The following is a 27662-nucleotide window of genomic DNA, read 5'->3' as shown; positions in this document are numbered from 1 at the left end:
CATCTCTCCTGTAGCCCCTTTAGGTACTGGAAGGGGCTCTAAGGTCTTCCCAGAGCCTTCTCTTCTCCAGGCTGAACAACCCCAACTCTCAGCCTGTCCTCACAGCAGAGGGGCTCCAGCCCTCTGAGCATCTTCGTGGCCTCCTCTGGACCTGCTCCAGCATGTCCGTGTCCTCCCTATGTTGTTGGCCCCAGAGCTGGAGGCAGCACTGCAGGGGAGTCTCACCAGAGGGGCAAAATCCCCTCCCTGGCCCTGCTGGCCACGCTGTGGGGATGCAGCTTTCTGGGCTGTGGGCGCCCGTTGCCGGTGAATATTGGGCTCTTCACCTAAGCTTCCCCCTGACCTTCCCCCCCGGCTTCCCGGCCTCCCCTCAGACCCGCCGGCCAGAGGCAGCCTCTGCCCGCCAAAAGCCTCCGTGCGCGCGCGCCGGCGCCGCGCTCTCCCCTTCCGGAGGGGGGCGGAGCCGCGCGCGGGCTCCCCCTCACGCCTCCCTCCCCCACCCCCCCCTCCCCCAAGATGGAGGGCTGGAGAGGAGGTGAGGGAGCTGCGGTGACCGGGGACGGGGCCGCCCGGCTCGGGCTTCCCCCCTTCCTTCTCTCTTGCGCTGGGTGAGACGGAGAGGGGGGGAGGGTGCGGGGCGGCCGCCCGTCTGCCCGCTCTCGGGGCTGGGGGAGCCGCTCCCCTTCATCCAACTCCGCTCGGACCGTTGCCGCCCTTCCCCCCCCCACCTTCTCCCTCAGCCACCCGGCGGCGGGCGGGGAGGGCCGGGCCCCTGGCCCGCTGCCTTGGGGGGGCTCTGCCTGCTGCGCGGCGGGAGGGCGGGCGAGTGCCTGAGGTAAATACGGGGGCGGGGGACCGGGAGAGGCGTCCGCCGTCCCCTCCCCGTCTTTCCCAACTTGTGGCGGGGCCGCCCGGAGGCGGGCGCTACCGGAGGCCGCACTTTCCCGGCGGGGGGGACCTTGGGTGCTGAGGCGGGAGAGCCCGGGGGTGGCCGGGCTGAGGGGAGGGAGGCTCTAACCTTCACTCCCGCCCCCCCTTCCCCAGCCCGGTGGTGTGTCCCGGGCTCTGGCGGGGAATCGGAGTTGGGGCCATGCCGCGCTGCGTCCCTTTAAACCCGCCGGAGCTGACAAGGCACCCGCGATCCTTCTGGAAAAGGGTTGTGCATCTTTCTTTCCTCGTCCAGTCACCATGGTTGCATGGCGAGTGCTCGATTCCACTTGGCTAACTCCAGATATTTGGCGGTCTCACTGAAGAAGGGAGGTTTCCTTGTCGCCGTAGTTCAGTTACGGGATGCTTTAATTGTAGCCGGTTCTTAGCGCAGCTTTCGCCTGTGGAAGTCTCTGCCCTCCAAAATGTTGTTCTTCAGAAATGTACATACTGTACAGAATAAAGGTGCAGGGAGGGGTTCGTTGATGTGTTTCACGTTACCTGTTAGAGAAGGGTTGAGTTTGACTCTGTGAGTTGTACAAGACGCTCATGGACTGCTATCACAAATGATAATGTGGGGACTCTGGGATAAGGCATAATGATTTCAATTTAGCTGAGACATTAAATAGGATTCTTTACCAATTTTCTTATTGTAGCTTGGTATGTGCCATGTCTAGCTTCACTTGAGACCCTCCAAGAATTATGTAGGAAGGAAAATCTCAGATGTAAATCCATTGGAATCACCAACAGGAAACTAAAGAGTTATGAGGTGGAGTATTTGTGTGACTACAAGGTAGAAGAGGTAAGAGAAACACGGACCAATTTGATCGCTCTTTCAGCTGAAATTTGGAAGCGAGCCAAAGGTAGTTTTGCTCATCATATAAAGTAGTGGGCTGTGAGGACAAAGCTCTTGCTGACATTGAATAAAATATCTTTTAAACTTTGAACTGTAAACAGAAAGTGGTATAACTGCTGCTTTTAGTGTGTTGAAGGAAGGTCTTTTTCTGAAATTACGAAAGAAGATGAAATTTTTTCACCTTTGCTATCTAGAAATAAAGCAAAATGCTGATGCTTTTAGGTCGTAGCTTGGCATGTATTATGATGCTCTCCTTTATTTGCAGGTAACAGTCTATATTTCTCTCGTGACTATTGCAGTCTGTTTGATGAAGAGTTAGGCCATGTGCTGCAACTGGATTCCTATGGCTTGATTGTGCCAGTGAAATTCAGTCTCAGGATTTGGCCTTGTTACAGTTATTTGGCCTTTTTGAAATATGTACAAAATGTATGCTTCTTGATTGTAAATACAATATTATGTGTTTTGAATGGATTCCTCTTTTGTGAGGATGGATGATATGACAAATAGTGGGTTTTAGAGATTTTTTTTTTTGTAAGTTTAGAATAACTTTTTTGTTCTGTATGATATGACTAGTTAGTATAACTTACTTAACAGCCTTTAACAAACTAGCCCTCTCCAGGTATAACATTAGCAGTCAGAGTTCATCCCAGCTGTTTATTTATTTGCCCTTAGAGATGATATGTAAAGTATCCAAAGTTGTGCTATAAGTTAATTTGGAAACAGAAAACTTGATTTTTCTCTTTCTCCCCAATTCTAATTGTTATGGGGACATCAAGACCTTTTGCTTTATATGCCGTTGCTTAACTCCAGAGTTTGTCTGTGTACTCTGTGATGGTGGATTTCAGCAAAATTAAATGTGGCTAAATCTGTATCTGTTTCTGTATTTCAAGGGCACAGAATACTATCTTGTGAAATGGAAAGGATGGCCGGAATCTTCAAATACTTGGGAACCTGAGAAAAATCTGAAATGCCCATTGATTCTTCAAAACTTTCTTAGTGACAAGAATGAATACTTGTCTCGGGTGAGAGAAGGCAAAGCACTGAAAGTGAGAAACCATGTTAAAGCTTTACAGCCTGCGGTTGCAGATTACATTGTAAAGAAAGCTAAGCAAAGAATAGCTCTGCAGAGATGGAAAGAAGAGCTCAACAGGAAAAAGAATCATAAAGCAATGATTCTGGTAGAAAACACTGTGGATCTTGAAGGCCCTCCTTTAGACTTCTACTACATTAATGAATATAAACCTGCTCCGGGAATAAATGTAATAAATGGAATAACGACTGGCTGTGAATGCGCTGACTGCCCTGCTGAGAAGTGCTGTCCAAAGGAGGCTGGATTTATTTTGGCTTACAATAAACAAAAGAAGTTGAAAATCCAGCCCGGCTTGCCCATCTATGAATGCAATTCGTTTTGTAGGTGTGGGCCTGACTGCCCTAATAGGATAGTACAGAAAGGTACACCGTATACTCTTTGCATCTTCCGAACTAACAATGGCCGTGGTTGGGGAGTGAAAACCCTCCAGAAAATTAAAACCAACAGTTTTGTGATGGAGTACGTTGGAGAGGTATGTACTTATCCCATATAGATGAATTCTTTATAATAGAAATATTGGAGATAAATCTTGATGAGCAGTCTCTCAGCTTTAACATTTATTGACTTTACTATATAATAGATAAGTCTACTTTTGAGTAGAGAAATACACTAGACATTCAAGATGACAGTAACATTTTATTGTCCAGAATGTTCCATTCCAGAGCAATTGTAAACGGTTGAATGTAAAGAGAACACTTTTCCCATGTGTTGCAAAGAATTATTTTAGATACGTACCCTAGTAGTCTTTCTAAAGGCAAGTCCTTCTTCCTTTCATGGCAGTCGTATTCATCATTCTTCCCTGCTCATCTTTATTATTGTAGTTTTTGCTGTTCCCCAGACACAGCTGTTACCAAACTCCCCACCCCGTCTGCCAGTCCCTTTTCTGTTTTGTCTGAACTTTTAAGGTAGTATTTCCAAACATTTTATTATTTATTTTATTTATTACTTTTGATTAACATCAAGAATAAGACTTGGAGTATGCATGTTACCTGTTTACTCAGTCTCATACTATTTCAAACAGAACCTTCATGTTATAAAATAACAGAACTTGAGATTTTTGTCTTGCCCTGTGTTTATGTGGTTCGACCTTTGCTCTGCTTCAGGGCTCTCTGCATCAGCAGCTCCTGGCAGCCTCTCTGGTCAAGTATTTCTGACATAGATCTGCCTTGCTACTAAGTTTACTCAAAATAATTCCTTCTTTCCCTTTGTACAAATGTTTATGTCTGTATTGTATTTCCTCCATCCTTCCTGCCCCAAATCTTCTAACTTCTCATGTTCATACCTTCCTTGTCAGTCATTCAGAATCCCTCTGTTGAGGGGTTAATGCAGAGTGATGATGATGTAATTTTGTTGCTTAAAGGAAAGAGTGCATATTTACCCTTTCAGCTGAATCTACTTATTCCTTGCTGCTGAATAAGTTCTCAAGTCTGATGTGTCAGAAGATTTTTAGAGGGTTTTTTTGTCCAATTCCACCACGTTTCATACCTGTCTTGCTGCCAAATTGTGATTTCTGTGCTGTGTCTGCACAGCAGAATACATTTAACGTAACAGGCTGCAGATGAAGTTGTTTAAGCTGTTGCTTCTGTCAGAAGTGAGTAGTTCTATTCCTTTGGGGAGTTTCTGGATTTCTACCTTGTGCTAACCTAGTAGCATAGATTCAGCTTTGTGAAGTGATGTATCTAAGTTGTCGTGAATAGGATCTTTTATTGAAGTCAAAAATAGCAGGAAGAGATGCTTCTAGGGAGGGAGGAGATGAATACTGGACTGTAAATATGACTGCATTGTAAAGATTTATACCTGTTGATCTTCATGTGTGCAAAAGGAAAAACTTGAAATTTTATTTTGTGTGGAGTAAACAAGGCTTTCTGAGTCTAATGAAAATATTGTATGTATAGAAACTTAAAGTAGAAACAGTTGATTGTATCTGTCATCATCAAAACTCTTAATAAAAGGTACTGATATTTTTTACCTGAGACAAGGTAGCGCTGTGCATCAGCTGTAGACAAATTACATCTAGAGAAGCCTCAGTCACTAACAAATTAGTTTAGCGTATGTATGTATTCTGTATTCATTAGAGATGGAATGCTATTTCAACATCAAAAAGTGAATGTGGTATTTTTACTAAGTGTTTTTTTCTAACTTGATTGTGATTTTTGTTTTAATTTAGTAACAGTGAATCATATGATGCAGGTTTCTTTTTTCCCCATTTTTTTAGGTGATTACAAGTGAGGAAGCAGAGAGACGAGGCCAGCTCTATGACAACCAGGGAAATACATACTTGTTTGATTTGGACTATGACTCAGATGAATTTACGGTAGATGCAGCTCGATATGGAAATGTGTCCCACTTTGTGAATCACAGCGTAAGACCTTGTTTTGTATACTAAAAATTTGGAGAATTATCCTAATTGTGACAGAAGTTATCTTCTCCTACTGTGAATATTTTACCATATTCATGGTTTTTCTGTAGTATGTTTCATGCCAGCACTGTCCAGTCAGTTAGATGACATAATACATAGAACAGCATACTTAGCTTTACTCGGAGTACAACTACCTACAAAAATCGGGGAATGAGATGCTGCCTGAAGTGGGCATCTGGTAGGACTGGGGTTGTCACTGAATCTGCTGGTTCTAGACAACCGAAATAGGGCTGTTTTGGGTGTTGTTTTTTTCCAAGTAACTGAAAGACCTAACACATGAGAAGTACTTAATAAAATTAGTGAAGAGTCAAAGATGATAGGAATTGATGCATTATTTTGTAGCAGGGCAGGAGGGAGAGTTGTGCCAAATTTCATTCTTCAAACATTGTTAGAGGAAAAAATGAAAATTCCTATGCTTTCTTTGGTATGTCTCCCCTGTAGATGCGTTTTTCCCTCCTCGTATCAAATCTCAACTTGACAGAGAACTTTAAAGTAAATTTTAAACAAGAAATTTTTGTAGTGTTTTCTTTCATGTTCAACTGAAGTACCTAAAGCAAGAAGGCTGCATTTGTAAAGAAATTATGTATCATTCCTGAACTAAAAATTATTTCTTACTGATGTAATGTTTGTGAGGTATGCAGTCAGTGTTCTACAAATATAGTAAATTTACGTCTTCAGATTTGTGAGCTGATGACATTTATATTTCATGCGAGCTTGCTAGGGAGAAGGATGACGAAGAGTTTTAGATACAACCAATTGCTCTTCACTTTTGGATAGGAGTGAAGTATTCTCACTCTTCAGTGTAAAGTTAAATGTCTGACTTCACTTCTGATTCTTCGACGTGGGATATGTTTTACTGTTGAAGAGCAAAAAAGCGTGCAGAGTTTAACAAACTGCCTCAGTGACTGCTGACTTCTGACACTTAATCCAGAAAAAACGATGAAGTGGTTTCTAGTTCCTGCTTAGTGTCCTTGACCCTCCCCTGCCAGCCAGTCCTTAGCAGATAATTCAGAAGCCAGGCCAGTTAGCAGTTGAAAATAGATATTTATTCATGATATGAAAATACTATTTCTGGCCTGGAAGCAATGCTTAAACCTAATTACAGAATAGTGAGTGTGTGTGGCTTGAAACACTATGTTGTTTTTTCTTTTCTTTCAACTTTAATTCTTTTTGTGGGTAAATGCTAACCTCAGAATGTAACTTTAATTGCTTTGCCAACTTTTTTGTTGTCATCTTTTGAAGGCACCATTATTTTTTTAATAGGCTGTTGCATATTAGTCTAGTTAGTTAGTAGTTGCAGTAGTCTTCGTATGCTGTAAAGGTTGCTTTCTTGAAAGGATGCTAAGCTATGAGTTTTCTCCTTTAACACTATTTCAAGAACGTAATTTGTGGATTTCAGAAGATAACTTGATTTCAGACTTCTGTCACTGAGAGAAGGATTTCAGACTTCTGTCACTGAGAGAAGGATTTCAGACTTCTGTCACTGAGAGAAGGATTTCAGACTTCTGTCACTGAGAGAAGGATTTCAGACTTCTGTCACTGAGAGAAGAACCGGTTCTTCCTTTCCTGTGACCTTGCTTTACTTAGAGACTTCAGTGAAACTTATTGTGCATTTTTCTTAACAGAAACTCCATTAATTTTTGCCTTACAGTGTGATCCAAATCTTCAAGTCTTCAATGTGTTTATTGATAACCTCGACTTGCGTCTTCCTCGTATAGCGCTGTTTTCTACACGAACCATCAAGGCTGGAGAAGAGCTAACCTTTGACTATCAGATGAAAGGTCTGCAGATTTTAACACTGTTCTTGCGGGAGGTTTGGGGCACTGGTGGGTTTTGTTGCAGCCTGACTGACGATAGCATTTTGGGTCAGGCACTGTAACTCCTTAACACAGCTCTGTGGATACTAGAACAGACAGAGCACACCCAGAAGCTTTTACGTGCACCTCTGGTATGTTACCTCCTTCAGCACTCTTAGCTTATAGCAAGGGTTTATGGCTAGAAAATCTGATAAGGCAAATTATTTTGAAGATTTGTCACAAGAATGCTCAAAGGAATGGTCAGGCTACCATTAAAAAAAAAAGCTTTCCTTTATTCAAATTGGCATTTCAGGTAAACTACTTTAAGTAATCTGCTAGTGATAGTTATAGAGTTGTAACAGCTGAGTGGTCTAAGGCACCATAGGTTTGTCTTTGGATTCTGCTGTCTGTAGGCTTCAGTTGTGGATATAGGTCCTACGGTACAGATGTTTAGGATAGAAGGACGGTCCAAAGTTTTTTTTACAGTGAGAACCATCGCTCACTGGAACAACCTCTCCAGGAACTGGAACTCCTCTCCAGGAGCTTTTCAAGACGCGATTGGACAGGGTGCTAGATAACCTCATCTAGGCTCCCTTTCCCATGAAGGGTTGTACCAGGTGATCCTTTGAGGTCCCTTCCAACTTGGGGTGTTCAATGATTCTTTGATAATTGATCATCCACTGAACGCTCAAGGTCAGGTTGGACAGGGCTTTGAGCAACCTGATCTATTGCAAGATGTCCCTGCGCACTACAGGGGGTTAGACCAGGTAGTCTTTAAAGGTCCCTTCCAACCCAAATCATGACTTCATTTTTTTTCCAATATGATAAAAAATTCTTGAGGATTGCTGGCAAGGCTGTTGTGTGTGTCAAACTTTGTATGCAGACCGTTTATCCATAACAGCAATGTATAGTTAGCCCAGCTATTTAGTTTTCAAAGAAGCATCTTTATACTCCAGAGCTGTACCTCATTCGTGTAGAAGCTCTCTTTAAGTGCAGACAAATTCATCTTATTTAAATCCTTAAAACTTCTCTTTTTTGTGCTGTCTGGGACACTGGCATTCAACGCAGGCTGTGCTCTCAGCTGACCAGTATGGATACAGACCTGAGGGTACAAGGCTCCAGTTTGTTGAGCTTTGGATTCTGATATGTATGCTAGGTGTTGCGTCAGCAGACGTTGATTATAGCTTCACACAATTCTTTTAAAAACCGGGGGGGTAGAAGGCTTTTGAAGCCATTGAAATACTTAGTACGGTTTCAGTCTGTCTTTTAAAACTTCCTTATTTGTGTTTGTCTGTGTCACAGGTTCAATAGATCTGACTTCGGACTCTGCTGATGGTCTTAGCCCATCCAGAAAGAGGATCAGAACTGTCTGTAAATGTGGAGCTGTGTGTTGCAGAGGTTATCTCAACTGAGTTTGGGTATCCAAAGCCACAAATACTTTGTTCTCTTTTAAATGTGTTTTAAGACGACTCTTCTTTCACACATGAATATTCAAGTATTCTTAGGTCTAATGTAAATAAGTACAGTGAAAACAAGGCATTACGTTTGCAACTGAAATGGCATCGGCCAAAGAAAGAGGTGTAGTGTTTCAGGCCAATAGCAGGGATTAAAAATTGATTTTTCTAGAACTGTTATTTAGGAAGCAGTAAAAGGTATGATAAGAGAACTCCTTAAAATATACCTTGATTTGAATATTCGATTGTGAACTTACAGATGCAGGCCTTTTAGGAGCTGATTTCAGTGGGATGAAGTGATGTTACATATTTTCTATACTTTGAAAAGCCTGGAGGCATTTGATTTGAATCCTGAATCCTTGCTGACAGTTCTTTTGCATTTTTATTGTGTAAATAAAAGCTTCAAGAGATTAGCAATAACATTTATGGCAAAAGGGTGAAGGATTAAGGTCAGCCATCAGACTGTGTCTAAATAAAGGTTCACAGGAATGCAAATTCTAAAGTGTCCATTGAACCCCATGCAAGTAAAGAAATTGGTTTTAGCAGATTCTAGATGTAAGATCAAGGTCTCAAACGTTTTTACCTGATGTTATTTAGAAGTTTTACAAACAGATATGGGTTGTGGTTTTTTTCCCAATTGTTATGTTCTGATTTTTAGTTAGGATGCTGTAAGAGGTCTGCAGTTCTACAGAGAATTTGTAAATACCAGATTATCAGTAGTAACGTACGCTGTTTGTTTTCATTGCAGAAATTTGGCAGTCATTGCTGAAACAAATGACTGGCTTCAGTTTGGAAAGAGATAACAAAATAGGGGGAGCAGCCCATTGTCTAATGAGCTAATGGGTTATGGAGATATGCTCAGTTATCTGTTAGGTTCAAAAATACCACAGGAATTTATTTGTATTCACAACTGGTTTTGATTAAGTTTTTACATACTGTGACTTTTTTATCTGGTGACAGACTTGTAAGATACTAGGCCTGTTTTTTCTTTCTGCAAAAATGTTAAGTGAAGTTAGACTAGGGGGGGAATTTACCCATTTGCTGTAAACATTTGTAAGATGTTCTTGAATGTAGAGGCTGAGAAATGTACTGTTCTTCAGCTGCTTGAGTATTCTTTTTTTTTCCTGATCATCTTAAAGTTGTCTCGAACCATTTGTAATGTATGCTAAGTTTTGCTTGGCTTCAAAAACACTGAGGAGGGCAGTTGAGGTAGGTTATGAGTGGAGTTAAAGGCAAGGTCCATGCTCCAGGGATGATCCAAGTGCTTTATTCTCTTGGATTAAAAGCTTGTAAAACCTGCACATTGCTTACAAATCATGTAAATGATAGGGTCAGGCAGAATAATGTTGCTCCATAAATGGATGCTAGCTATGTATCATAGGTCAGCTAGTTACCTTTATAAGGTGCACAGCTGTTGGCTCAGGTGAATGAAGTTGCATACCCAGCATATAACCGTTTTACTTCTTTTAGAAAATGCCTTAACTTTCATGTTAATTACTGGCACTCCAAGAGGAGTGCTTCAAAGAATACAGGTTGGTTGTTCATTAAGAAGCACAGTTGCATTTGCACTGAAGATCCAGCTCTTTGGCAGAAAAGTGAAATTTTATATGCTGCTGGCCAAAATCGGTTTCACGGTTGGGGTGAAGAGTGTGGGCCATTGAAATTGCTGTCTAAGTTTTGTACTCTACAATACAGAGAGATACACATTGAAATAGATACTTTATATTGTTTAATGAATAGGAGGAAGTTTGCTTAGATTTAAAAGTATTTGACATAACCAGGCTCACCTGTATCCACGTGCTTGGATAAATGCTGAATCTAGTCAATTTTCATCATACCACATCTCTAATGATTTATTTTTTTAATATATAAAGTTGAAGTGGAATGGGGAGCTTTAATGTTAGCAAACTCTAGGTGATCTTACATCATTTGGAGTCATTAGTGCTTTCTCTTGCATGTAGCCCGATTCAGCGATGCCTTTCCACGTGGATGGAGTCTGCAATCTCCAGATCCTTAATCCGCTGCAGCTGTAGCCTTCCATCTCAGTACAGCATGGCGAGAGTGGCTGCTGCAAGAAATGGATTCCTTACCAAATTGTTTTTTCTGGTCTCTCCTGTACAAGATGACAGAGGGCTGGTTCGACACTCGTTTTGTCGATGTCCATGCCCGGTTTGATTTAAAAATTGCAAGGAAATGCATTTTAAAAGATAAAAGTCTTTTAAGTTTTACTTGAGTTCAGTGTCTGCCTTTTTCCCAAGGCAGTATATGTTACCACCAGCATTGGAATAACACTGCTGTTCGTTAAGGATATGTGTGTTACCTCTTGCGCGATAAATAAAGGACTGTTAATTTTATGTTCTGGGAGGTAACAGTATTTTGTATTTATTTGAAGTAAACCCATGTTTCCAGTTTCCAGTTTAGAGCCTTGAACAGTATTTTATATTTACATATCCACAGACCATTTGGACTGCAGTCAGTGAATTAGCTTAATGGGATGCTGTGACACTTTTAAAGCTCCTTTTGCTGTTTTTATGAGTTTGGGGGGAAAATTGCCAAATTGGAAAAAGAGAAAAAAAGCTACTTTCAATTCCTTAAGGACCCTAAGCCAGCCTAGCTTCTGCCTTTGTTTTGCTTTGTGGTCTGTTAGCATCGTCATGGCCAGCAGGTCAGTTTGTCTATATGTACTTTGTACTTCTTACAGACTGGCAACCTGTGAACCTGTGATCTGTCCTCTAGCTGTTCTTTTTCGTTGGGTTTAATTTTCTTTTTTTTTTTTTTTTTTTTTTTTGGTAGCGAAACTAAAGCTGCAGGATCACCTGTAAGAAAAGCTATTACCTATTTACTTAATCTCAAAGTTAAGTCAGTCTTTCGGTTATTTCTACTGCATGTTTTAGGACTGTGTACATTAGAATATGCAGTTTGTAAGCTCAGGAACACTTTCTTTTCATAATGTGTGATCTCTAGTATTGCTACCTTCCTATAGTTTTTGATAAAATAAATGAAATTTAGTTTTTCTCTTCTTGTTGTCATTCTTAACACACACACACACACACAAAAAAAAATCTTAGCCTGTCAAAATTTGCTGTAGCAGTAGAATTTGTTTTGGGACTGCAACTCTTAATTCCTGTTCTGTACCCAAATTTTCTAGCACTATATGGGCTGTGAAGGATCATGAGGAAGTCACGTGTTTCCTATTCAGTTTACAGCTGATAAGAAATGGTATAAATTTATGCTACTGACTTGTCTAAAGCGGACTGGGTTCCTGTATATTTAAGCACACTGTAAACTCAGCCCTGAACTTAAATGTATTTTACAGTTAAGGAAACAAGCCAACAGAAGAAAGGTTTGCTCTGTATGACTTTATTCACAGAGGTAGTTACAACGGCAATTCTGCTTGCTCAAGCTTGTTTAAAAAAAAAAATAAAAAATTGGTAGACCTCATTTGGAAAGTATGTTAACAAATCCCAGGAACGGAGTGGGCAAGGTGACAGTGGAGAAATAAATGGACTTGAATATCCTTAAAACCATACATACATGATAGCAATATTTTTTTTCGTTTTTTTCTCCCCTTCCTGCCACTGTTCCCAATAGCAGAATGCGGGCTGGTTTATCATTCACATATTGTGAACGATGGCAGAAAGACTGACGATGTACAGAGAAGGGAGAGCTGTCATACTAAAAATCTGTTTAATTCTTTAGGTCTGAAGACCAAGTGGATGGGAGACGGCATGGATTTTTAGATGACGTCTGCTGAGGCATTTTTGTAGGGACTGCTATTTAGCAAAAATGTGAATCACATTCCCATTTTAGAAGCTAAGAATTTTGGCAAAGGGGAAGTTATGACAGCACACGAGCATGGAGAATCCATTGTTTTGATTTAAAAAAGAAATCTAAACTTGTCTGAACTCAGGGAAGTCAACAGAATGTTGCAGAGGAGGTGAAATTTGGAAATATAAGAGTCTTGAGTAATATAGTGGCCTGTCCAGGTTAACAGGTTAGCTTCTGTTGGTGTGACTTAGCCTCCAAGGCAGGCTACACGCCACAGGATTTTATTTTTAAGTAGTTCTGAAAAACAATTCAGAACAAAACAAAACACGGAGGAGCTGGTGACAAGTTGCTTGCAATGAGTTAGATTTAAACCATAGACAATGGTGTATAGTACCTCATTCAAGAGTTAAAATTGGATGACAATGCTCACTCAGTGTAAACAGAAATTGCTGGAAAAGAACAATTTGATTTTTTAAAAAAAATATATTGTCATAGAATCATAGAATCTTCATGGTTGGAAAGGACCTTTGAGATCATTGAGTCCAACCATACACACACACAAAAAAACCCAAAGCCCTACAATCTCTGCCACTAGAGCACGGCCTGAAGCATCACATCTAGACGTTTCTTAAACACCTCCAGGGATGGTGACTCAACCCCCTCCCTGGGCAGGCTGTTCCAGTGCCTGACTTACTGACCACTCTGTCAGTAAAGCCATTCTTCCTAATATCTACTCTAAACCTCCCCTGCCACAACTTCAGACCATTTCCTCTGGTCCTGTCATTATTCACCTGGGAGAAGAGGACAACACCCACCTCTCTCCAACCTCCTTTCAGGGAGTTGTGGAGGGCAATGAGGTCTCCCCTCAGCCTCCTCTTCTCCAAGCTAAACATGCCCAGCTCCCTCAGCCTCTCCTCATATGACCTGGTCTCCAAACCCCTCACCAGCCTGGTAGCTCTCCTCTGGACACGCTCCAGCACTTCCATGTCCCTCTTGTACAGAGGGGCCCAGAACTGAACACAGCACTCGAGGTGAGGCCTCACCAGTGCCGAGTACAGAGGCACCATCACTTCCCTGCTCCTGCTGGCCACGCTATTCCTGATACGAGCCAGAATGCTGTTGGCCGCCTTGGACACCTGGGCACACTGCTGGCTCATGTTAAGCTGGCCGTCCACCAGCACCCCCAGGGCCTTTTCTGCTGGGTAGTATTTCTCTAGTCTGTTCGGCAGTTGTTTTTAAAAAACACTGCAGTGAAAACTCAGGATTAAAGTCGCAGTGAAATTATTGCATTGTTCGCATGGTTTTTCCTAGAAGATGTCTTGTTCCTCCACACAGTTAAAAATGTATTACTTTGTTAAAACCTGAGATCACATCTATATCAAAGGCAAACTCTTAGAGCTCATGATAAACACTAAAAGAAATTTAGTGTTTCTACCCTTAGTTTTGTTTGGTCCATTTTTTGTCTATTTACAGGCCTGGAGAACTGAGCCTGGGGAGGCAGAAGGCTTTTACAGTCCCTCCTAGGAATACTTCCCTTTTAGTATTTCATGGAAGGAACAATAACGTTACACAGGCTGCAAATGCCTGTTCATGACAGTAAGTTGTTTCTGAAAAAAGCATCAATTAGCATAGATGCAGATAGCAATCAGCACTAAAGAGCAAACTAATTTGGGGTTTAATAAACAAATTTTGGTATTTGTTATTCCTGTTTTCAGGAGACTTTTTTCTCATTGAGTATATTTTCACCTGCTGCTAGCTTCTTATACAAATAGTGCAGTTTATCTGGCTGAGGCACTTCAGCGTCAGGAGTCAAGGGAATTTCGAAGTCGGAGGAGCTCTGGGAGTCCCTCCTCAGTTCTAGATCAGGAGTCCTGGAGTTGTCGCCTGTTTCCACCAGCACATCTTGAACGTGAGCAGTGCCAGCTTCTGCAGCTTTCTCACAGTCTTTGCTTTCCAAGTCACAGCCAACATCGTAGGCACAAGATCTGTTCTGACCCAGTGGCTTCCACCTGCTGCTGTCAGGTTGACTGTCTTTGCCAGTCTCCTGCAATACAGGAACACCTGCTCTGCTCCCACCTTTGCCGAAGCTGCTTAAGTCCAAGGCGTTTCTCTCCTGGGAGGTAATGAGTACTGTGTCTGTTTGGCTGTCCCAGCCCTGGCTCCCCTGCTCCGATATGTGCGTCGACTGAGAAGAATTTTGGGAGGAGATGTGTGTTGAGTCGCTTACTCCATCCGAATCACTGAAGAGTGACTGGGATCCCCCGGCATCTGCTGAAGATGGGACGTTGTCCTCATTTTCAGAGCTTTCTTCCAGTTTGTTGCACTTGAAAAATGCATCCCAGCGAGGGACATCGGCATTAGACTCCTGCTGGTCACTAGTTACTCCATTGAAATTTGATGTGGAAGTGGCATCTGGCTCATGGGAAAGAACTTGAACTGTATTTTTTTCAGCTTCTTCTTCTTCGTCATCTTCATCATCATCATTTGATTCCTCACAGTCCACGAAGTCTACCTCAAGGGAGGTGTAAGTTGTGGTCGCTTTGTAACTTTCTGTGCTCTCCTTAATCTTCCCTTCGGCACTTTGAGATTGTCCTGTGCTGCAGTGCCTGCTCTCTTCTCTCTGCTGTTTTGGAATCTTAGGCCTTGCAGAAGTTAATTCTGTATCAAAGAGATCATCTTCATCTGCCAAGGAAAGAATGTGGAAAAAAAAAAACCAACTGAGAAAAGTTCAGATCTCTGGTAAAATTCAGTTGAGAACAAAGTTTTTATTAAAATTCATTTAGTATGAAGAGAGGAAAAAGTTATTGAACCCAGATGGAGACTTAGCAGGGCATTATTGACAGTGTTTGCCTTGCCCTGCCTAGCACAGCGCCTTACGAGGAAAGCTGCTGGCTGCCATCTTCCATATAAGCTACGGCAGATCAGATGTAGCCCGGGCAGCCACATTTATTCAGACCCCCGATGTGTTTTGCCAGGATTACATCACCCTCGCGTACTTGGCACTTCAGAAACAGCCAAAGAGAATGCAGCGGGCCCAAAGTTGTCTGCTAGTTCCCAAGCGGCATTCCAGAGGCTATGTACAGCATCCGCTTACCATCATAAATTTAAAAAGCTGCTAGGTGCTAAAAAGCCAGCAGCGTGAGATAATAAAGGGGAGCAATTCCACTGATACAGCACTCTGTCCCCCACAACACAGGAGGTGATAGAATAAAGTTCCGTTAGAAACAGCTTTAGGTGGGATGGTCTAGGACTGTGGAATGGAACTCTTCCAGAAACTTAAAGGGCTGTTAAGCATTAAGTACGTTTTAAGATCGCAAGTAAGTGTGACTTTACAGAGTTAGTGCGCTCTCACCCTCCTAAAACCCAAGTGCATTTAATTTATATTTCTCCTTTCCAATGTTGCTTTGAACACAGCCTACGGTGAGCGCCATGGTTTTCGGCACCTCTGCTTCGTCTCAGACTTTCATTTCAGGCACAGCAGCACCAGCAGAACCTTTACCTGTATCAGATGAGTCTCTCTTGTGGGCTCTCTTCAGTGTTCCTAAGGGCTTGTACCTGGGTTCCATGTTTCTCCTGTATGACCTGCATAATGGCTTTAATCTGAGATGAATGAGGAAAGTGATTAATATTTAGAACTCAGTAGACACTTTCAGGACCAAACATAAATCTTTTAACAATCTAAGTATGCTGCCTCATGCCTTTCACAAGCACTGCAGCAAAAGTGTTAAAGGCAGCAATAGCTAGGGAAAGTTCTTAATTCATTGGTGAGCTTAGGCAGCTTAAAGGTAGAAATCTGTCATTTCTTTGTAGGTACCTTAAAACATGTACACCATTTAGAAACTTTTAGTCCCTTGCTTAGCGAAGACAAGATCAGAGGTTCAAAATCTAACTTTAGTTTTATTCAATAATTGTTTCTCCTTTCTTATTAAGGAGGAAAAGAAGAAGGAGGAAAGAAACGAGTCCTCGTTTTGTTCAGACTGCTGACACCACTGCTCTCCTGGCCCCTAAGAGCGCTTTCTGAAGCGCCATCATCTGAGCAGCAGACAAGTACAGGTCTCTGTGATGCTCAACAGAAGCCAGGAGTTCAAGTCCCCAGAGAAACCCTCTTTAAAAGAAACTTCCAAGAAGTAGCAATGACAAATAGAAATCGGTCACAGAATAAAGTGAGATGAATTCAGATCCCACTCGGAGTTTAACAGCAGAAAAGCCGCTATACATAGATATAAGTAGTGCATAGAATAGAAACTTTCGGACTTAGCACCACAGGCAAGTGTTCTTCTGAAAGCTCAAATTTGCTGGACTGAATATAGAAAAAAAATAAATCTGAATTATCAGACAAAAGCAAAAGGCAGCGGCCTGCTTGTGAGGAGGGGAGTTCAGGAGGGGAGTTCTTACAAGAGCAGAGATTAGATCACCACCATTGAGCAGCCACCTGTCACTTACATTTCCAGAACTTTGTCTTCTGTCCCACCCACTGGCAGTACATTGGGATACACATTCACAGGACGGATATAGCTCAGGAAATCCTTAATCTAAATTGAAAAGAAGCAGTTTACCAAGTTACATCAACAGTTAATAATTTCACTTACTGGCAGCACTGATCAAAGCACACCCACAACAAATAACTACCAGTTGTCTCATGTGGAGACCAGCATGACCCATGAGCCAAAACTCTATCCAAGCGGATGGCTCTCTAACAACAAAACAGGTCTGAAGGGATGCTGAGAACGCAGCCTCACCCAACCACCTCGCTGCAGTTATCAACTATTACGCAGGCCATCGCTATCTCTGAAAGGAAAGGCTAGACAGACCTGTTCCTAGGCAGTGTGATCCAGCGCTTCGCTGTCCTTACTGCCGTACGTCTTTTCAGAACTCCATTTTTCTTACTGGATTTCAAGTCCCTAGTTGTGCAGATCGGGCGTTCCCTTCCTCAAAGACTGGTCCCAAAGTCTCCCTTCGGTCCACTATAAAAGCCCATTATCACAAAACACGTCACTTTTTCCAAGCCTTACTCTCTTGTAGATGCTCTCCAGACAGTAAATGTCTTGAAGAATTATGTTTGGTTTGGGACACTCCACTCCAGCCGAGGCTTTATCAGTGCTGAGCACTGAAAACACTTCCAAGTTTGCAGATGACACTCCTATCTATACAAACCAGTAGGATGCATCTATTTTTGAAGGTGAAGGTATGAGGCTGTGACAACGTATCACCCCCCACAGTCTGCCAGCCAAGCTGCCACGCTGGATGTACTATGCTAGTACCTCCGTTTAAAATTCTGCATGGCAGGGCAAATTAAAATTTAAACAGGATTTTAAAACCAGGACCATCTTCCTAGGGTTCTGAGTAATCTCCATTTTGTATGTGCACAGCTTTGTGACAGGTTAATTGTTAGCACTGATCCAGTTCCAGTTCAGTTTCTTAGGAGATAGAAGTATTTTAAGAACTGGATCGTGTCATATTAAATGAAAGCGTGTGATTCTGGAGAGGACGCTGCCATGAACAATTTCCTTTTAGTCTTTAACACAGAAAGAGGAGTGACAGCGGCAGCTAAAATGTGAGAAAATTCTGTTTAAATGTGTGGGCAGGGAAAAGAAGGCAAACCCACCCAAAACTGAGTCACAGCAGATAAACAATGTATTGCAAACCAAAATTCCAAGCTTTAAGCACTGCATAGTTACAGAATAATCTAAAATAGAAAGGCAGTCAAAACAACCATAGCAGTGACCTATACTTCGAGAATAAAAAAATAGGCTTTTAATCCTGCCCTACCTCAACATGCTCTTCTGCAGCTATGCTAAAACAAACTTCTGTCTTCAGCATCCAGAACTTCCTACCCCATTATGTCTTATTATTGAAAAGATTTTGTTAATTGTGACAAGTCACGTCATTCACTCCAAAATAATTATTTTTTTTTTTAAATCAATGTATACTCAGGACTACAAGTATACAAACCTCGCTGTATGAAGAGTGGAAAGAGAAGCAAGCTCTGTATGTACTCTCCCCAGTCCTAAAAAAAAAAAAAAAAGAGGAGGCACAAGAATTAGGTAACTGCTCTTCATCCTCAGTCAACAGGCAAGCATAACCTGCTCTTAAGAAGTCTATTGTGAGATTCAGTTCCACCAGCGTTAGGCAAGATACACACCTGAAACAACAGGTTTCTGCATGGCCCAAATGCTCACCTCACTATTACATTGGTTTTCTTGATCCTTTCTCCAAACCACATAGTGGAAGGTTTGATGCTGATTATGTGCAAGGGAGTTCCATTTTGGCAAGTCACCCCACAGGGCAGCCTGTTTCCCCGAAAGCAGTCATCATCCTGTCAGATGCGATATAAAATTAAGTGTAATCCTGACCTTTTTCCCCCCAGAAACTGAGCAACATAGTATCTAGCCACACCAAATTTTCATCTCACTTCCAGCTCCCTTGAAACTCTCTTTGCTGTTGCATCTTGCTTCCATAGTGCAGCTGACAAAGTAAATCAATCCCAGAGACCAGTGTCTCATGCCACCTTCAGTTCTACCTGCACTCCCCCGAGTTGGAGTCTTTGGCTCAACAGACATGGCGGAAAGGGAAGGGCATACACTACAAGCACACAGTGCACGCACGGGTGCAGGAGACACCGTACAAGTTGCCTTTGATATATTTACGTGGATAATACTTGACTGATCTAATGCACAGCTTGTCTCACTTCATTTAACATTACAATTTTCAAGTTTCAAATACAAAGAAACTATTTCTAGCATCAGCTAATATATTTTTTTTTCTTTTTTAATAAAAAACATCAACCCACTAACTAACTGAAGTTCTCACTCTCCTTTGCATTAAGCCACCATTTGGCCCAAGTCTTCATTAGCACAAAAGGACCAGGCTGAGAAAGTTGGGGTTGTTCAGCCTGGAGAAGAGAAGGCTCCAGGGAGACCTTAGAGCCCCTCCCAGTCCCTAAAGGGGCTACTGGAGAGATGGGGAGGGACTCTTGATCAGGGAGTGGAGCAATAGGACGATGGGTAACGATTTTAAACTGAAAGAGGGGAGATTTAGATGAGATATTAGGAAGAAATTCCTTACTGTAAGGGTGGTGAGGCACTGGCACATATTGCCCAGAGAGGCTGTGGCTGCCCCATCCCTGGAGGTGTTCAAGGCCAGGCTGGATGGGGCTTTGAGCAGCCTGGTCTAGTGGGAGATGTCCCTGCCCATGGCAGAGGGGTGGAACTAGGTGATCTTTAAGGTCCCTTCCAACCCAAACCATTCTGTGATTCTATGACCAAAATGCTAGCACCTATAACCAGCCTTTCACAGCGAAGGTAGCAGAAGCTTTGCTGATACACACCCGAGGATGTCGACAGGCGTGAATTTGCGTGTGTCGATCGGTAGTAACATGGTAGAGGATTTCTGGCATGTTTCTGAACATATCAAGTTTGTTCACATGCACCTAAGAGAAAGGCACAGTTTACTCGTAATTAGCTTAAGGTGTTTGCCAGACTGAAGCTGGAGCAACTATACGGATGTGGTTCTGCTCACAACAAATGCTGGCAGGCATTTAGACAATTACTACCCACTAATGATGTCCAAGCAGAGAAGTGTTCACCAAAAGTAACTTGGACATCTAGAACAAGCAGAACATACCTCCTGTGCTGAAGAGGGATGAATATTCATCAAAGGAAGTCAGAATAGATCTGTTAACTACTAATGTCATAAGTAAATGAGAAGGCTTTTATCATTCACAAGGTAAAAGGGAGAGAGGTAAACAATGAGCTTGAAATCTGGAGATTAACTTCTCCCTGGAGAGCCCAGATGTTCCAGACTGAAATCAACTAGTTAACTCGTTTTGAGCACAACTGTAGCTTTTTTACGTGAAGTTAATGAAAGCACGCACATCTTTCACACAGAGCAGTCCTCTGAACAGCCACTTCCAGCGCGGTGACTGGCCACAGTCATTCCTGAGGATCTATTCTAAAGCAGCAATTACCGAAACGTTACCTTGATTCCAAGTTCCTCACTGAGGTTTATGAATAAATATTCATATCCGTAAGCAGCTTTGCAATTCAGCCACACAACATGATAGCGACTCAGCGAGGTCCAGCTGCGCACTAACTCCAAGATCCCATTTAAACATTCCTCCTGAAAAGTTTAGAAAACGTTGGGAATTGTCTGTGAAGATACTTCCAAAGCGTTGTGATTTGGTAATGCAAAATGGCATTGCCTTGCAGGACCTACCCAACAAAGGGGTGGTTAATTAATTAGTGGCTTTAGGACCTTTCCTCTCACAGCTTATTCAGACTTACCCGGCTTGGTATATGATAAAATTTAGGATCGCAAAAAGTGGTGTCCAGATACACACTCTGGATGTCTTTTACTCTGAAAGAGAAATGTGGTATCAGAGTGAGCAGCACAGTACTAAGATATACCATTTCCTTTCTCTTCAAAAGGAGGTAGTTCTTCCTCTTTATTACAAAGAGCAAGTCAAAGGGGGCTTGTAACTGCAGTATTGCCTTACTGCAAATAATCCGTAATAAAAAATGAGGAAAAAAAGAGCACATTATTCCTGAATTCTCCATGCCTGTGTGATCTTTTATTCTTTCTAAATCCTACGAACAGCTGAAGCCTTACCTGGTCCCTGAATGCAAAAGCTCCATTCTGGCTGCTTCTCCTTTTGCAAGCCTGAAATCCCCTGTATAGAGCACAGTGCCGCTTTCACCTTCAAACAAAAACCTACAAACAGAAACAACTTTGGTCAAACTCAAAAATATAAAGCATTAAACACCAGGTGTTGATTTGTTACCTTGCTTAGAGCAGTCTATGTAACTAATGTAAGATGTAATGGAAATACTGGGCTCACTTTGGTTTTAGAGTAATTTCAGATAAACCCAATAATTCAGACTCAGTGTGTCTGGAAAATAACCTACGCCAAGGCTGGTCAGAGTTGAAGACAAAAGCCTGACAGACTCTGTGAGGGCAGCCCAGCTGTCTGTTGCAGTCAAATTAATCTAATTAGGCATCTGTACCAGGAAGCTGAGCACCTTCTTTTTAATGTCATACTTAATGGGGGATGTATTTTCAATGACAGGTTTGTATGTCATTTTTAAGTACAGTTGAAATCAAGAAAGCTGTTATTCATAGGCATGGGAAAAAGTAATCTGCCCCACCAAGGTAACAACTTCTGTCTGGACAGATTCCAGAGAGTACAGTGGTTTTCCACCTTGACCGAAGCTGGTGGGCCACAACAGTATTATCTCCAAGTAAGAATTTTAAATTTACCAGCTTTTTCTAGTTAGGAAAAAAAATAATCACAAAAAGCACCAGTACTTAGTGAGAACTCTATAGGACAAATTTCTCAGCAGAGACATTTAGAGTACTGAAAGGACATACATGACTGATCCTGGACAGTGACCAGCTGGTAGAAGCGTCACCTCTATATCTTCTTTCTGGAAGAAATTGTTAGCATTATTTTCACACTGTTACAAGTACTGACGGTACTTTCATTGACAAAGTGAAAGCAGCGCATTATTCCCCACAGCCTCTTGCAGCATTTAGCATTGCTTTTGAATGAAGAGAGAGTCTCTTCACATTTCAACAAGCCCTGAAGAGCAACGACCATCCTGTCATGCCTGAAGAGATGACTGAATATTGTGTGGTGCTCATGAAAGCCACTCAGCCAGAAGACAGTCCTACATCCTTGTTCCCTGGTGAAGAAGCATCACGGAAACATCCTAGAATATGCTTTGCCTGGAGATGCTCTACCAGACCTTTAAGTCCTGCACTTAAAGCTTGTTAAAATAAATACAGGAAATACAAGGTGAAAACATCACATGAGCAATAGGTAAGTAGGAGACCACTAATACCGTGGAAAGACATTACCTAAGAAATGCTATGATAATAACAACAAAGCGGGGAAGAAGAATTCATGTGGCTGCACATCTTGGAGAGAAGGGGAACATACATTTTAAAACTAGCTTGTCCGCTTGGGATGTTACAGGTAAGATCTGTTTCTCATGCTCGTTTAAAGAGTATTACTGCTTGTTACAAATACATTAACTTTTTTTGGTGACTTACCTCACCAGATGTTTCATCTACTAAAGAAATCTGAGTCGGAGTTTCAACTTCCAATGCAACCTGTAACAAAATGAATAAATGCATTGCAGGATTTACTGAACATTTTGTTTCATGCTTATGGCTAATTACTCACGATATAGACATCTTTAGCACCCACTGCGGCTAATGCTAAGCCTGTAAAATTAAGCTCATTTTCACGTAGCATGTAATGAATTTCATTTCCAGTGGGGAAAAAAAAAAGTTTTCTAAAAGTTTTCTAAAAATGAAATGGAGATATCTCAATCAAGGTGTGCATGCCTAAAAAAAGTTAGAATGTCTTGGACTTCTAACAGCCACAGCTCTGGTTTCTCTGGCTGGATCATACGCTCTCAGCACCTTGGGATTCACAAGACACTGCATCGCAAATTTCTGGGCAGCTCCACAAGATGCATTCAGCTGGTGCTCTCACAAAGGTGGTAACATTTGGCTTCTCCATCAGAAAACACAACTTCAGTCAAACTCAGAGCTTGCTCCAAAACACAGATACGTGCGCCAAAAAGTATTTTATACTAAGAATTCAAGCCACTAGCAAGAGCTGATTTTTTAAACATCAATACTAATTTTATCATCTACAATTTCTGAAGATGAATAAACTCAAGAGGCTGATCTAAATTCTGCATGCTCGATATTTCTCCATAATTCTCAAATTTCCTACTGAAGTGAAACAGTTGTCAGGTTTTAGATCTACACTGCCTGAAGAATTCTTCACTGACAGTCACAGTTTAGCTTCACAGCCATAAATGATAACATCACCAGCAGAGTTCTCCCCTCTTCTTTGACCGTTTAAATGTTAAAGCCAGCAGCAGATTCAAACAGTCTCGTGCCGTATGTACAAAAAAAGGTCAGATTGGAATTATAAAAACATTTGTCTGGAAGCCGACATCACAATTGCTTCTTTCAGTCTGGTGAATATCAAATCAGCTGTTAATTCATTTCCCAGTCACACTACAAGTAGAAAGCTTATTTATTGTAAGACAAAGCTTGTGAATATCCAACAGCTACTGTCTGATTTAGGGCCTGTGCAGCTCATGCCACTACCAGCAGTCACTCCTGGGAGCAGCAGCTGCAAACATCTATGTATTTTTTTAATTGTACCTCTGGCATCTCTTCCCAGATTAAGATTTTCTCAAACAGGGATGTCAAGACCAGCACTGCCCACTTTCCTTTTACTGCTCATACAAACTCCTAATAGATTACAGATATCTCCCCTCAAGGGACCTCTTCTTCTAGGTTAACCTCAAGGGATACTGGAAGCAAATGGACACAAGCTTAAAAATAAGAAAAACAACCAACACCACCAAAAAACCCACCACAAACCCGCTTCATTTTATTTTTGCTAGTTCAAGAAGATTATAGGCTTAGAAAAATTGTCACCTATGCACACTGTGCGCCTTCACACATCAAACATGCCTAAGGATGTTCAGAGTCCTTTTTACAGAGCCCTGAATCATATTCACACTCCAAATCATTACATCTTTCTGGTTCTTGAGGCTTCATATAAAGCTGGTTATCTTCTCCCTCAGCTTCACAACTAAACTAGGACCTTGAACAGAAAAGTCACCTACTTTTTTTTTCTCTTACCCAGAATTACCTCCTAGGTCCCACTCGTATGAGTTTCTTTGGACATGGAGCTTAAGACCCACACTTACAACCTATTTAAGGAAACTCTGAGCTGTAACTCCCCCAAGGAAACAAATTTCAGCTTGCCTGAAGTCCTTCTTCAGCTTCCACTTGACTAGAAAACTCTCCTGTCCTTGCTTGGGGGATACAGCAAAATCCTTACACTACGTGATGCTGTATGTACACACAGTAAGATGGGAAAAGAAACATGTTCAATTTCAAAGCCCGCATCTGCAAAGGGAAGGAAATAAATAACTACAAGTCAAACCTATACATGACTACTCATCACATGAATTTTGGCTCCAAATAGCGGAAATCAAGTAAACTAATTAATTTCTGCGGTGATTTTACATCACTAAAACATTTTCATGTTAGAGATAGTCCATTTTCCAAAAAGCAAAAAGAAGACAATACAACTACAAGATTATACGTACTCCAAGCAATAGAGACTTTAAATGAAGCAAAAGGGAAATTAAGTAAGGACAGGAGCAAAGAGATATGAGCAAGGTAAGGAAATGAAGGAGCGATAGAAATGATCAATGTACAGATGGAGGACATTTAAAGCTGAAGTTGAGAGAAAAGTATAAATTTTGTGGAGAGAAAAATAAGATTAAACAGTAACCAATAATAAACTGATGCCATAGCAGGCACCAAGGGAACGCATACTGATGCAGGTACTTGAGCCCTGAAACACTATCTTAACACCAACATTTAGATATTTCTGAGGAGGGGAAGCTGCTTCTTCCCTAGAATCACTGTTCAGAAAGCGATCATTTAAAAATAAACAAAAACTCACAATGTGATTCTCCCAAAACTTGTATTTCCAGCTAGTCAGCAGCAGTTCCTTTGTTACTGGTGAGCAGTATAATTTAACTTTCAAGCTGTGAGGAGACAAAAACACAGATGAGTGTTTTTCAAAGTAGAGGCAGGGAACAATCCAACAATGCATCAGCATCTGCCACCTAGAACATCAAAACACGCGCTCAGACCCCTCTCTCATCTGAGGAGACCTGCAGAGCAGTAAGCCTGCAGGAGCAGTTTTGCACCAACGAGAAGTGGGATCAAGGTGAGTTACTCCACTTTGTTGAGTAGGATTTTCTTCAACGCAACAAACCCGAAGACTTAACATAGGTATGCCCGTGCATGAGTACTTTTGTGCAGAAATAAATAAAGTGTGTGGCACACGGTTGTATGTACACCTATCTTTGCTTATTTTGATACCCACCAAGGTCTGTTTCAGCCGTGCGTGCTTTTTCTGGAACAGGCATTCAGCAGAACACAGAATAGTTCCTTATAAAGCTCTAGCTTTAGCACAGTGCACAGAGACCCAACAGGCAAAGAAAGATTCTCTGCTCATATCTGATGAGATGCAACATCCACTCTAATAAATTGAACGGTGTCTAGGAACTGTCCCACAACCTTCCTGGGCCCATTCCCATGTTTGACCATCCTCATGGTGAAAAAGAAAAGCTGTCCCTTGCCCTTTCATTATGCACCTCTGAAAAGCCTGGCTCCATTGTCTCTACCCCTACCTGCAAACAGCAATACACAGATGTCACCTACTCTTAAGGCTGAAGACATCCAGGTCTCGGCCTCTCCTTGCATATCATGTGCTCCAGCCCCAGACCAGTTTGGTGGTCCCGCTCCAAAACACCGACACTGTTTTTTGTCCAGGAGATCCCAGGACTGAATTCAGTACTCCAGACAAAGTCTCACAAGTGCTGACCAGAGGGCAATGACTGTCTCCCTCAAACTGCTGACCACCTGCTTGCTCATACACCTCTGAGTGCAGCTGGCCTCCTTCACAGCACAGGCACAGTGCTGTCTCCACACACCAACAAACTTCCAGGGAATAACAGCAGCAAGGATCCTCATGATGGTCAACAAGGCCAAGTGCGCCTGAGTCGGGGCAATCCTCAGTATCAATACAGATTGTGGGATGAAGGGATTGAGAGTGGCCCTGACAAGAAGGACTTGGAGGTACTGGTGGATGAAAACCTGGACATGACCCGGCAACGTGGGCTCACAGCCCCAGAGACCAACCACATCCTGGGCTGCATCCCAGCAGCGTGGCCAGCAGGGCGAGGGGGGGATTCTGCCCCTTTACTCTGCTCTGGTGAGACCCCACCTGCAGTGCTGCCTCCAGCTCTGGAGCCCTCAGCACAGGAAGGACATGGACCTGTTGGATCGGGTCCAGAAGAGGTCAGAGAGATGCTCAGAGGGCTGGAGACCCTCTGCTGTGAGGACAGGCTGAGAGAGTTTGGATTGTTCAGTGTGGAGAAGGCTCCGGGGAGACCTTACTGCAGCCTTTCAGTACTTAAAGGGGGCTTGTAAGAAAGATGGGGACAGAATTTTTACAGGGCCTGCAGTGACACAACAAAAACTGAAAGAGGGTAGGTTTATGTAGGACATAAGGAAGAAATTCTTTACTGTGAGGGTGGTGAGGCACTGGCACAGGTTGTCCAGAGAAGCTGTGGCTGCCCCATCCCTGGAGGTGTTCAAGGCCAGGCTGGATGGGGCTTTGAGCAGCCTGGTCTAGTGGGAGGTGTCCCTGCCCAAGGCAGGGGGGTGGAACTAGATGATCTTTAAGGTCCCTTCCAACCCGAACCAGTCTGATTCCGTGACTCTATGAACAGCTTCCTTACGCCATTTTGCTCACCCTTTGCTTTGACCCAGCCGCCTCCTCCTCAGGCCTCCCGGCTCGGGCCGGCCCGGCATCCGCTGAGGCCGGGCCGCAGCGTCGCAGCCGGGCGGTGCGGGCCCTCCCGGCCCCTCTCCCCCTCAGGCAGCCCCGCCCCAGGCCCCTACCTGCCCTCCAGCCTCCGCTTCAGGGCAGGCGCCCGCAGCCCCTTCATGTGATCTGGGGAAAGAGGGGACGGCCATCATGAGGGGAAGGGGACACGGGGGGGGGGTTGATGGTTGCCATGGGGACACGGGGAGGGGTGGCGGTTGCCATGGGGACACGGGGGGGGGTGGCTGCCATGGGGACACGGGGGGGGGGGGGGGTGATGGTTGCCATGGGGACACGGGGGGGTGGCGGGGCTCACCCTTGTGGCAGTGTGAGAGGAAGTAGGCGCGCGCGCGCAGGTTGTCGCGATCGAAGCGGTCGATGGACACGGCCGGGTACTCGCGCACGCGACCCCCGAACCGGCTCATGGCGGCCGACGGCACGGCACGGCACGGCACGGCACGGCGCGCCGCTTCCGCCACGCTCGCCCCGCCCCTCGATGCCCCGCCTCCCCGGCCTGTCACAGCCAATCGCGAGGCGGCCCCGCCTCCTGCCGGCCTATCAGACGCGCGGAGGGAGAGGCGGGAACGTCTGATTAAAGAGGCAGTGGAGGGGTTGCCTAGCAACGGTGGCCGCTGGCGGCCGTTGGCGCTGTGAGGAGCGAGCGCCGCCATCGCGCTTCGGCGCCCACCTCCGCGCCCCCCGCCTTGGAAGAGGCCCCGTTTTGCGGCCCTCGCACCGAGGTGGACCGTCTGAGGGCTGGGCGGCCGGGTCGTGGCTATTGCGGTGGGAGCGGGGCAGGGGTATAGTCACAGTGGTGACTCGGGCCAGGGCCTAGACCTCTGCCCAAACAGCTTGGCAAATACAAGCAGCTCTGTGGAAGTCATTGGAAATCTCTTACTGCCTCTTCCAGGT

General features: G+C 43.4%; 2 protein-coding genes across 4 annotated transcripts; one reads left to right on the top strand and one right to left on the bottom strand.

The window, feature by feature from the left end:
* The first annotated feature begins 506 nt into the window (after positions 1-506).
* SUV39H2 (SUV39H2 histone lysine methyltransferase) lies at positions 507-11549 on the top strand. 2 transcript variants are annotated; one of them, XM_063323580.1, is made up of 7 exons: positions 507-535; positions 1584-1729; positions 2674-3345; positions 5089-5235; positions 6944-7073; positions 8391-8506; positions 10504-11547. In XM_063323580.1, the coding sequence occupies exons 1-6, from the start codon at positions 517-519 to the stop codon at positions 8498-8500; spliced, it is 1224 nt and encodes a 407-aa protein (XP_063179650.1). In that variant the 5' UTR covers positions 507-516; the 3' UTR covers positions 8501-8506; positions 10504-11547. The 2 variants fall into 2 exon arrangements, with proteins under 2 accessions (XP_063179650.1, XP_063179649.1); XM_063323579.1 differs by having other exon boundaries at positions 8391-11549.
* Positions 11550-13156: 1607 nt separating this feature from the next.
* DCLRE1C (DNA cross-link repair 1C) lies at positions 13157-27224 on the bottom strand. 2 transcript variants are annotated; one of them, XM_063323577.1, is made up of 14 exons: positions 27067-27224; positions 26828-26879; positions 24816-24900; positions 22361-22420; positions 21677-21732; positions 20918-21019; positions 20593-20665; positions 20288-20428; positions 19638-19739; positions 18490-18626; positions 18263-18317; positions 16754-16842; positions 15810-15910; positions 13157-14992 (listed from the first exon to the last, which is right to left on the bottom strand). In XM_063323577.1, exons 1-14 carry the CDS (start codon positions 27173-27175, stop codon positions 14022-14024), a joined length of 2133 nt encoding a protein of 710 aa, XP_063179647.1. In that variant the 5' UTR covers positions 27176-27224; the 3' UTR covers positions 13157-14021. The 2 variants fall into 2 exon arrangements, with proteins under 2 accessions (XP_063179647.1, XP_063179648.1); XM_063323578.1 differs by lacking the exons at positions 21677-21732; positions 26828-26879; positions 27067-27224 and having other exon boundaries at positions 13159-14992; positions 24816-24903.
* Between the last annotated feature and the right edge of the window lie 438 nt (positions 27225-27662).

This window comes from Chroicocephalus ridibundus, chromosome 1 (assembly GCF_963924245.1).
Source record: "Chroicocephalus ridibundus chromosome 1, bChrRid1.1, whole genome shotgun sequence".
In the NCBI taxonomy this organism is placed as follows: domain Eukaryota; kingdom Metazoa; phylum Chordata; class Aves; order Charadriiformes; family Laridae; genus Chroicocephalus; species Chroicocephalus ridibundus.
The sequence above is the reverse complement of the archived record's forward strand: the minus strand, read 5'-3'. Positions and strand labels throughout refer to the sequence as shown.